At 40.6% G+C, this 11423-nt stretch overlaps 3 protein-coding genes across 6 annotated transcripts in view; 2 read left to right on the plus strand and 1 right to left on the minus strand.

Moving 5' to 3' along the window:
* The window catches only part of LOC130386524 (P2R1A-PPP2R2A-interacting phosphatase regulator 1), a 7091-nt gene extending 4923 nt beyond the window's left edge, over positions 1 to 2168 (plus strand). For all 4 annotated transcript variants that reach the window (XM_056595486.1, XM_056595484.1, XM_056595485.1 and 1 more), the window contains one exon: positions 1 to 2168. This exon is cut by the window's left edge and continues 569 nt beyond it. The gene's annotated coding sequence lies outside the window, so the exon portion shown is untranslated.
* Positions 2169 to 3083: 915 nt separating this feature from the next.
* On the minus strand, positions 3084 to 7477 carry c7h17orf49 (chromosome 7 C17orf49 homolog). Its single transcript, XM_056595487.1, has 6 exons — positions 7135 to 7477; positions 6845 to 6939; positions 6477 to 6578; positions 5885 to 6114; positions 5372 to 5464; positions 3084 to 4427 (listed from the first exon to the last, which is right to left on the minus strand). The coding sequence occupies exons 1-6, from the start codon at positions 7153 to 7155 to the stop codon at positions 4363 to 4365; spliced, it is 606 nt and encodes a 201-aa protein (XP_056451462.1). The 5' UTR covers positions 7156 to 7477; the 3' UTR covers positions 3084 to 4362.
* A 52-nt stretch (positions 7478 to 7529) lies between these two features.
* Positions 7530 to 11315, plus strand: rnasekb (ribonuclease, RNase K b). The gene is made up of 3 exons (XM_056595488.1): positions 7530 to 7746; positions 8617 to 8699; positions 9538 to 11315. The coding sequence occupies exons 1-3, from the start codon at positions 7669 to 7671 to the stop codon at positions 9680 to 9682; spliced, it is 306 nt and encodes a 101-aa protein (XP_056451463.1). The 5' UTR covers positions 7530 to 7668; the 3' UTR covers positions 9683 to 11315.
* Positions 11316 to 11423: the final 108 nt, after the last annotated feature.

Genomic DNA, 11423 nt, shown 5'->3' on the forward strand with positions numbered 1-11423 from the left:
AGGATGCTGCTAGGAGTGCTATCGGTCCAGCTGCTCAGACATCTTCGCTGTGGTCTGTTTCCCATTGAGTGGGGAGTCGACATAGGAGACCTTGCATTGTTGTGCTGTTGGGATACATGAAGGGCTCACACCTAGATAGCCAGGGGGTGTAGTTTAAATTTGATTTGACCGCTCAAACTAGACCGAACTTCTGTATTCTTAACTTTCCATATTTGGAATGTTTTGAGGGCGAAACGCATTTAACTCCGAAACGCGTTCTGTTTGAGTTCTTGAGTTCTAATCAAGATGTTGGGAGCCGTGCGGGGCAGATAAAACCTTTCAAGTTAGACTAGGGTGGATGATTATTAAGAACAGTAAACGAAAACCAAATAAGAGAAAACCCGGTTCCGTTCTGTACTGTCTCCGCGCTATATCATCAACGTTCTTCTGCCAGAGCCATGTTCAAGGCACGTCACTCTACTTCTGTGTACGTGTTGCTTAGTGACGTAAATTCTAGTTTCTCCAGTGTATACGTTTCTTCCAGAAGTGTCTTCAAGTCGCATCTACGCCTCAGTTCTCAGTACCTAGGTCAGAGCCGAGATTCGGTTTTATGACCGTTGAAAAGACGCACCATTAAACGTCGGTTATGAAGGGCTTTAGCTGAACTATCTGAGGGGGTTTTGGGTGGAAGGAAGCACCCATGTAGTGGAGCCCTTTGGCTCTGTGTTTCTATGTTGATATTGTATCTATATGTGAATACTGTACACATGAACAGGATTCGCTACGACTAGCATTCCTGCCTTTTTCTCTTTAGCCAGGGGTATTCTTTTGTTTTATTTTGTATAGTGAATCCCCCAAACAAATCTCTTTACGTGTTTCCTTTTTGCAGTAGTTTGTATGAAGTATCCAAATCTACACGTGTCATAAGCACGCGAGATGTCAAAAAGAGGTCTTACAAGCGGGCTTTGAGAATGCATGCATTCCTCAGTATCACATCATCGTTCATTTGTATTTTTATGTGGTCTTGGTTTTCAGAATGAAGCCCTCATTTTTTCATAACAATGGAAATAGAAGATTTCCTGAGCTTATTCCATCTAATTCCTTTTGGTGTCGAAAGGCCTGAAGTCAGATATAGTCGCTTTATGCACCGGGAATAATGCAAGATATTTAAAGCTAAACAACAAACCAAAATAAGTATCATAAGTATTGATATGAGTGAATGACAACATACATTTGATATGTTGTCACGTGCTCGTAAAAATGTGACGTTGAAAAAAAAAAAAATCTGCTTTATGTGACTTTCCACTTTTTAAATATGTAACTATTTAAAAAAATAAGAATTTAAAAGGAACAGATTTTAGTCACTTTTACCAGTTTGCACATTATTAGATACAGCATCGTTTTTTTTTCCATCTTTATGAGCAGTGTTCCATAAAGTGTGCAGCACAAAATTTTACGCAATATTTGCTTAGTGTTATTATTATTATTATTTTTTTTTCCTGAAAAGTAATTTGTAAACTCAAAAGTGTATCTGTTATGGATCAAAGACATTGTTGTTGGTTGGATGGAATATTATCTGTTGTTTTGCTTTCTTGTTGTCCAGCTGTGTTTTGGGATTTCAAAAAAATGATTTTTTTCAGGACAATCACTAGGAATTCCTGAGTTAGAGGAATTAGCATTTTCCCAAGCCAATTTTCTTAAAAGGATCCTAGGTCTAAGTGTTGTGAATTGCTATCTCGAGAAGTACCGTTTGTAAAGTAAACAGTGTAATGCTTGCTGTGGATGGAAGTTCAACATTTCTTTAAAAATGTCCCCCTTTGGTTTAAAACTATCAAATTGTATATTTTTTCAGTCAATAAAGTTCTAGCCCATCAGGATACACTGCTGTACACATAAATTGCCAAACCCAATATTTATACTTTCTTTGTTGTATAGTCATGTCGTTCAGCTTTAATCCTGTTTAAAGTGTTTTCTGTCCATACAGTGGATTAGCTCGATGTATCTAAGGCTAAATTAAATCATCCTGGAAGTCCTTTGTATGGATTAGACCTCTGAAGATAATATTTTGTTTAAGGTGAGAAAATGAAAAGGTCTTATTGTGTACTTCTCATTCTGTGCAGTGGGAGTTATTGTGATTGTTAACATACAGATAGGTTTCCCATTTAAATAAGAAGAGGCTTGTTTGTCTGTGTTTGATACATGTGCTCGGCAGAGTTTCAATATCTTGGGATGACAAGAGGTGACAGCAACACTATAATCTGGAGGTCTGTGTCCTTGGGAGATCAGCGTCCTCGGGCTCTATGTCTTTCGGAGGACTTCACAGAGTACTTTATCTCACAGGTTATTTTTGGCCTTCGTCAGCAATAAATATACAAAACCTCTTCATTCTGGTTTAAATCAATACTATTCCTCAAACCGCCATACTCTTCCGTAGTCCCAGAAAAATCAGATAATGCCGAAATCCAAAGATATTCTCCAATTTCGAGACGCATTGTTTTTTGAATGTTATCATTTGAACTAAAAATGTCACGGTACTCCATACGACGATTGAGAGCATACGTGAAACACGTACACAATGGAACTGTAGTCACGAGGAATTCACTTTTGAAGCAAGCAAGGGTAAACTAAAATGCTAGTCCAAATGTATTTACATTTCCTTGCTCTGGATGGATTTTCCTTACTGGTTTCACAGTTGTTGCCGTGTTCTTGTCGAAGGCCTTTTAATTTCCTATGGTTGCAATCATCATATTTCTGTGTTTATGAGTAAGGTGGAATGGGATTCTACCCTGGAATGCGTCTGTGTTATGACATCACTGTGGTGTTGAGATCCATGTGTGTTTGAGGTCTGGCAAACCGTGGACGTTCATGTGTCACGCCCATCTGTTTCTTGGGATACGTTCAACTCTGAAACGTAAATGCCCTTAAAGCCCCGAAGCCATTGATTACAATGATTCCTGAACTCTTAAATGATATTGAGTGTTGAATGAAGCAGCTTCAGCATACATGTTATTAGGACAGAATCATGAGAAATGTATTGTGAAAGCACATCTACAACTGCACATAGAGCTATTTTTTCTTTCTCTACATATGACAAAATATTATGTATTTTTTTAAATATATATATTTTCATTCATTCCATTCTGAGTGTCCCCTGGCTGTAATATGTACAAAGAATGATACATTTTATAGTGAAAATAATGCAAATACACCTTATTATATATTGTATATGAAAAGTATTGAATAAATTGTATTATACCGAAGCCTTTTTATGAATTTCTTATTTTTTCTGGCCTTTCCAAGTCCAAGGGAATCAAATAGCTAAATGTCTTTGAGGTAGAAGGTAGGTAGTTCTCACTATTAGAACATCTGCACAAACTGTATGTGTAAATATACTGTACATATGAGACGCGAGACCGTTTTAGTTTTTACTAAACAGCATGAAAAGTCGGTTAATACATTACTCATGGCAGGTGTTGGTATATTGAAACGATTATCTTGATTATCATAAGGTACACAGTAAGCTCTTCAGGGGGGAATAGGTGCCACTATACAATGTCAAATACACCACATCATCTACACACACATTTTTCTTTTTAGGAAACCTTTGATATGTTGACCATCATTTAACAACCTTCTTAAAATTAAAATACTGGTCTGGTAGATTAATTCTATCAAATTAAAGCCTATAACTCCATCAATCTGAACATAATTCTTAATGAAACCAGAGCACTATGTCGTTGTGTTAGCATGACATATATGTATAATATTTAAACAGAACCAGTTGTGATTTCAGATCCTCCAGCCATGTATGTGAAAATGGATATCTGATTTTAACAGACCCATATTCAAACTGACTAGGCAAAAACAATATTGTTCATAATTTTGTACACAAACCTTAAAAAATAAAAAAGTTATGTGTTCGCTATATCAAAGTATTGTGTCTTCTTCAACCAGGAGCGTCCATTGTGTTATATAAAAGTACTAAAATCTTTGTAGTGGCTGGCTGGTTACTACTATTCCTACCCATAACTAACAAAAAGCTACAATTTGATACGCTATTTATCCGTACATATTTTTTTCCTAAAAGATAAATAACAATAAAAATGGTCTTGAAAACCCGCCCCCTCCCCCCTCCCCACACGAAAAGAAAACGAGTAATGTTCGTTTTGACAACCGAGTAATGTTCGTTTTGTTTATGGTCAGAGTTCTGTCCAGGATAGTTTCACACAGAACGACAGAACCGTAGCTCGGAAGCTCCTGAGCCTGGGTCCCCTGTGGGGGTCCCCCTCCAGGGCCCGGCTGATTCAGTCTGCTTGGTTTCGGGGGGTCCTTTGGGAGCGTCCTCAAGTCGGAGACTCGGAGCGGCGCGGCGCGGGGCGGAGCTCAGCGGGAAAGCAGAGGGAGATCGCTGGAGTTCATGATGAGGCTGGAGTCCAGGTTGAGGCTCTCTGGAGGTGGGGGGAGAGGGCAGAGGAGGGCTGGTTAGATGGCTGAGGGGGGAACGGAGCGCGTCACCTTGGCATTAGTGCCACGTCCCCCTGCCATGACAGACAGATGAATACATTATTGATTCCGAGGGGGAAATTCAAAGCCGCAGTCGCTCGACACATTAAATACATACAACGTAAACGAGATGATAAATAAAATAAAATATCCCCATGGATAATATGACGATAAAAGATATGCTACGGTGCTCTTGGAGAATGTGTCATGATAGTGGTGCGAATAAGTGTGTGTGATATGTGCTCGAGAGGGAGCACCGGCAAACGTTTCTTTGTGCATTGAAAACAATCTGTGCACAAAGATTGATGCCTTCATTTGTGAGCGAAAGTGGTGCCATTAAATAATTTAAGCTCTGCGATTTTACTTTCTTTCGTTCCTTGGAAAGCTCCCGTTGATTAGTCCGGCAGCCGAGTGACAACGCTGCCAGGAGTCGAATAAGATGCGGTGGATTTGTTCAGGTTTGTCAGGGTTTGTTTCACTCACTGGAGCTTAGTGAGCCTTATTCACCTGACAGACACATTCGGTTGGCCCCCGCCCAGCCACGCATAGAACCAAGATGGCTGCTTGATAAAGAAGGCCCAACATCACCTGGGTCACATCATGTCATCATAACTAATGACCGTTTAGTCAGTAGGGGATAGGTAGCATCGTGCTAAAGGACAACTACAGGTTAGACTGTAGACATTGGGGATTCAAACCCAGAAGTCAGCTGGAACACAAACCTCCTAACCACCATCCCCACGTTATACATGTATACATTGGGAGAATTGGGATCAAACTGATTTACTATTAATGTTTAATTAAAATAAAACAAAAAATGACATCACACTTTACCAGCCACTGATCCCTTCTTAACCCCACCGAAGGTATAAGAACTGTGTTGGTTCACCTTGGTCAAAGTTGAGTTTCTTGCTGGAAGAGCCGAGGCCCTCGACCAGGTCACTGTTGACGTCCGAGTCGTTCAGGGCACTGAGCGTCACGTCTGCACGCGTAGAGGAGGAGGAGGAGGAGGAGGAGGAGGAGGAGAGGAAATATGGAACAAGGGATTAGGGAGAGGCACAAGCTACTTGGACACAGTCATCTCCATCACAACTGATAGGATTCAGACTGGGGATGATGACACTGGGGAGAGAAAGGCAGCAATCCAATCCAATTCATTGCATAACATACAAAATGCCAGGGGGTTGTTTCAATTATTCCCGATGAGCATAAACAGACAAACATTTGTAAACTTAGGTATTCTCATGTTCCTCCCTTTACATCATTCAATGCGTACGGTCTAAAAGAGAGCTTACAATAATGATGCAAAGTACCACACCTTAATGCATGGTGTAGCAACTGTGGTTACTTACTGCAAGAATAACTGAAGAATACATTTGTACAAAGAACAAAGAAACCTCACCTGCAGTTTTCTGCTTCTTGATGGGCGGGGCCATAGAGGGGCTGTTCTGCATTCCGGTCGCCACGACGACCTGCGAGGATTGTACGGCAATCATGGTGGGGGCGGGTTGTGTGGGCGGGGCTGCCATGGCGACCGTGGTTTTCTTCATGGTCTTCTTGGGGGACTCCGAGGAGATGGGGACCCTGCTGTCCTCGTACAGCTTCCTCTTCACCGTGCTCTTTATCTGGGCTCTGCACAGGTTGGGACACACACGGATGTTTGATTACATGATACTCTGGTCACACAGATATGCTTATCATTCACCAATACAGGCCAGTCTGCTTGAGCTGAATTGGCGTTGTGTCCATGTGCACATGGGCAAGTGAAGTTGCTCAAGGATATTTAAAGTGTTTTGTAAAAAACACATTGTATTGTTACATACAATGGGATAAACTAAATAACCTTTATGGACCAACAAATACAATGCTCATGGAAATGTTATTGTCACCAAGCAGTGCAAACTAATAGGATTTTTTTGATTGATGTATAAATATCTTTCACTTCCATCACTCAACCGCTCACGCACTTCAATGAGAGAGGTGTTAAGACTTACACCGTTCGTTCTTTAATCACTGTGCTTATGTTGTTCAGGTCATCGCCAAAGCGTTTCACTGCCAACCGAAGTAGTTCGATTTCTGTCTCTGTCCACTTGGCTCTGGAATCAAAATAAATGATGATGAGAATGTGCCAAACAAATGTGCGAGATGTCATCTTGCGCCGGATTACTAAACTATAACCACAACAACATTACAAAATAGAAAGAAAATGCAAAGGCAATTGTGTCTTGACGTCGAGGCAATTGATGCAAAAGTAAGACATTTCTAGTTGAGATACGCTGTTTTGCACGGAATAAAAAGAAGGATGAAACAGAAAGGGGTGTGAGTATCACAGTGTTACTGTATCAATGGGTTTGTGTCTTACCCTGCAGGACTGGAGTCCGACACGGGGTGCAGCTGCATGGTTAGCTCCCCCAGCTTCGTGAAGGCAGCCCCCGCTGCTGAGAAGATTTCGCCCACCTGCCAGATACCCAACATCGACAATAAGAGATCACAGAGAACATAAAAGCAAGCGCCCCATTCAGCGATATGGAAAATAATCAATCGGCCGATAGGTGTTTCAGTAGCGATTGACACTCTTAAGCAGAAGCTTCATTTGTATTTTACGTTCAAAAGCTGCTTTGTGAAACCATGGGGTATTAGGCTAGGACTTACTTTCGCAGAGGCAGAAGTCATTTTGATGAGGTATTTCAGAAAGTTGGTTTATAGTTTGATTTTCTTCCTTCAAAACATAAACAATGCACAGTGCTAACTGCTAGCTTGAGAATGCATCCGTAGGTTTCGTTAGCGGGCTTCCATTGAGGTTGACGGATTATCGCTCAAAAACCGAGACGCCGGAAGTGCAAATGTATTTGTTTAAATGAAAGCTATCTATACCTATATTGGTTGTAGATTAACTAAATATCGCAAAGTACAAACATGTTTGCGAATGTTGAGGTATAAAAGGAATACTGCGCGAATTTGCTACTTGAATCTCATTGGTGGATCTAAAGGAAATAGGCGGGGTTTATTTCTTGAAAGATTATGATTGGTTCTCTGGTTTCAGAGAACGATTGTGGCCGAAATTTGCCGAACACTTCTCAACCAACCAGAGAAAACTGATGGGGCCTGGACCGACAGTCAACCTTCGATGAAACGGCGTTTCTTGTATTAAAAACACTTATTTGGATCGATTAGAGGAACGTAAACATGCCGTCCCTTTTGTTCTGCGGACCTAAGATGGCAGCATGTGGAATAGTGATCAGCATTTGGGGAGTGATCATGCTGGTAAGTAGATTAAGGGCTGGTTGTAACGCAGAGCAAAATAATATGGCTTCAGGTCAGATTATAGTAAGGTCGTTTTTGTAATCAGGACATATTGCCCTGTGCAAGACGTGTCATGCAACTGTTTTTATTTACCAAGACTATAACGTTGCATAAATGTAGTTATATTCCTCGAACTAATGACGATTTTAAAATGGATGACGAGTGTCACCCTTCTAGATGAAACTCCTTATTTAACCAAACTCAACCGAGTGAGGCCTAGCCGACTATCAGCCCATGCAATTATTAATAAAGCAGTATATCGTTATTTCTCTAGTTAACACTATGCTAACGTTAAAGGTAGCATGTAATGTCACGAAGGCGGGACCTGATGGTCATGTGACCACAGACGTGAGTGAGGAGCTTCCGCCTGTTACAGTCACTACTGTATGAACCTCTGACAGTCCACGATGAGCCAATTCAGTCAGAGTAAAACATGCTTAATGCTTGGGACAAGAGCAGGCACACGCAATGTGGACAGTATTACAATGCACAGCATTCCCTTGTGAAGGAATCGATGGTTGACTGCAATTTATTCATGGATCATGATTAGCTTGTGTCGTGACGTATAGCGATCGTGTGTCATCAGGTCATGTCCTATAGGCCAAGTCATATTGTATAAAGCCACCATATCCTATAGGCCAAGTCATATTGTATAAAGCCACCATGTGTTTAATGTTTGATTGGTTTTAACTGACCTGCTTGCCCGTGTGGGGGCATGGGTGAAGGGGGGTGTCACAAATATTTGGCCTGTTAAGCCCTTTGAGACTAATGGTGATTAAGGGCTATACAATTAAAATTGAATTGAATTGTTTGTCGTTTCTACCCTATCAGGGAATGCTGGGTATTTTCTTCAGTGCCAAGTCAGCTGTACTGATCGAAGATGTTCCCTTTACTGAAGAGGACATTCGGAATGAGTAAGTGATGTCGTCTCATCACACCACTATAAAGACATTTGAAGAAATCTATACTGACATCTATACTAAAATTAATGAGTATTGCAGCACATGGTGATGTTGAGAGATTATTACAAATGTCATGCCATGAAATCTTTATAGTTATTATGCCAGAAAAGGCCTCTTACTTTTGTCTTGATTAATACTGACAATACACATTTTCTGCCTCAGCTGTAAACCTCCACCCACTCTTTAGTGTGTCCGGCGGCTGAGCTTGTTACTTGGGTAGAGTTTCACTCGGTTATTCACCACGTCATTCTTGCGGACACTACTCTTACCACACAAAATATGGTGCTGCTCTATATCTCCATTTAGTGTCAGCAGTTCGTAGACAATCCTATAAACAAACTGCCCTAATAGCCTGATGCCTGTATCACATGACAATTCAACAGTTGATGCAAATTCTCCAAAAAGATGTTCAGGAAGCTGGCACACTGGAATTTCATCCAACACCTCAGCTCAAAGGCTTTTGTTTTATGATCAAACATATTTTTCGCTTGATATTATCAATTTTATTTGATTTTTAGTTAGTAATGTCAACGCCTGCACACGCAAATACATACCGGTAACATTGTTGGGGAAGTTAATGTGAGCCATTGCTTATTGTCATTTTATGTCGTTTTTTTTTATTCATCAATATAGATTTTTTTTCTCCCGATCATATGGTCATTGTTCTATCAGTAATACGCTGCAGGGCGTTGACGCGAAAGAGCACGTGTTCTCTTCCCCCCGTCCTCTTTAAATATAGAGCCACAACATTCACCCCTTTCTAAACCCTGCTCCTCGTTGTGGTCCGCAGTAAGTTCCCTCCCCAGGCCATCTACAGCCTGTACAACCAGGTGGGCATCAACTGCTTCATCGCGGCGGCTGTCTACGTGGCCGTGGGCGCCGTCTCGCTGTGCCAGGTCCGCCTCAACAAGAGGCAGGAGTACATGGTCACCTAGGTTACCGTTCCACCAACCGGGCCGCACGAGGCCACGCCTCCTCCATCGGAACACGGATGTACAGCGGGGAGAAAAGGATCAAAACATGTTATCAAGAAATTCCATTTTATGTCCGTCCGTCTATATCGTGATGCCACACGGGCATCTTTTGTTGCCTAGTTGACAACTTAAGGCTGGGAAATAGTTTGGTGTCTATTGAAAGTATTTTGGGAAATCGTACATGGTTACAATGATTATACACTTGGATATATTGTAGTTATATTTGTTTTGTTGTGTCTTCTCTAAGGCAAGCTGGCTGCCTTTTTACCCTCTCGTATTTATTTGTACCACCTGGTCGGTGGTTGTTGTGATGTAGAAGGGCCTCTATCATTCCTCTGTTGGGCTTGTTGCTACACTGTCTCTTGTTGACCTTTTTCAAAGCATGCATTATTTTATTTATTTGTTTTAAAAAGGAGCCACCTCATTTGCTGTGTGAATGTTGCAGTAATTGGAGGGATGGGAATACTTGAAATGTAGTCGAGTCACTCTGGTTTTATCTTGTCTTGGAGCTAACCTACTAAAATGTTTGGTCGCTGGTGTTCAGTGTTGTGTGTGTGTGTGCGTGTGTAGAATCAAGGCATGCATGTTGGTCTTCTCCAATTCTGAGTTCTCCGGATGTTTTGACTAGATAACCTGTTTTTACCCTGAATATCCCTTGGAGCAGTTCTCTTCAATAGTATAATGGTTTTTGATGTAAGGAAATTTGTCTGCAATAAAGTGGGTGTAAATATATATAAATGTATGCCTTATGTGTTACAGAATTTGGGTTATCATTTACATGTATTCTATACTCGTTGGGTTAGTTTATTTCACTAGAATAATTCATCTTTCTGGAACCAATTTAAAATATAAAATAAATCATGAGGATCATCTACCGCGTTAACGCAAGAGGTAGACGCGATTTCAAAGGGACTTATAGTCCGACCATAACGTGTTTACGGCGCCCCTTTGTGGACAAACAGCATAGGCCCTACCCCAGATAATTTTCAGCATTTATTATGAAAAAGTTGAATATTGATAACCGTTTTTCTTGGACAATAAAATAGATCCTATCAGAGACCTACGAAATCACATTACGCATGAGGGCTACGAAGTGTATCGGACATATATATATATGATCTATTGTAGCCCCCCCCATTACCGAAATAAAGTTTTAACGTTACAGATCCATGGTGCAGTTAGGCCTAGATACACCATCTATATTCCTAAAATATCTTCAGCCTTAACTACTGACTTAATGCTCCCAAATGAATATCTGATTAACCCCACTTCCTCTGGAAAACCTATATTCATGTACTATTATTAGCATTGGTTCCATGGTATTTTTCCATTTTCCATTGGATATTCGTCACATGACCTTGTGTATCACCGTGTTGTCAAAGCATTTTTAAAGGCTCAGTTCCATGTATTGGTCATGGATGTACTAGAACAGACGTTTCATCATTAATAATCAATAGTAGTCTATCGTGTTACCCTGGTGATAATTATTTATAGTATATAGTCGTAGTTACAAGAGTAATACTGTACTTTCATTCTCAAAAGTCTCACCTTCACCCATCATTGTAGTCACACAATTCACCACGGTGTAGGTTAGCTCATTTAAACTTTAATAAAAATAGAAAATAAAAATCTAAAATAAAAATAAATGAAATGGCAAAAACATTAGATTTTCTTCAGTGATTATGAGAATAATCATGGTTTC

Source organism: Gadus chalcogrammus, chromosome 7 (assembly GCF_026213295.1).
Source record: "Gadus chalcogrammus isolate NIFS_2021 chromosome 7, NIFS_Gcha_1.0, whole genome shotgun sequence".
NCBI classification, from domain to species: domain Eukaryota; kingdom Metazoa; phylum Chordata; class Actinopteri; order Gadiformes; family Gadidae; genus Gadus; species Gadus chalcogrammus.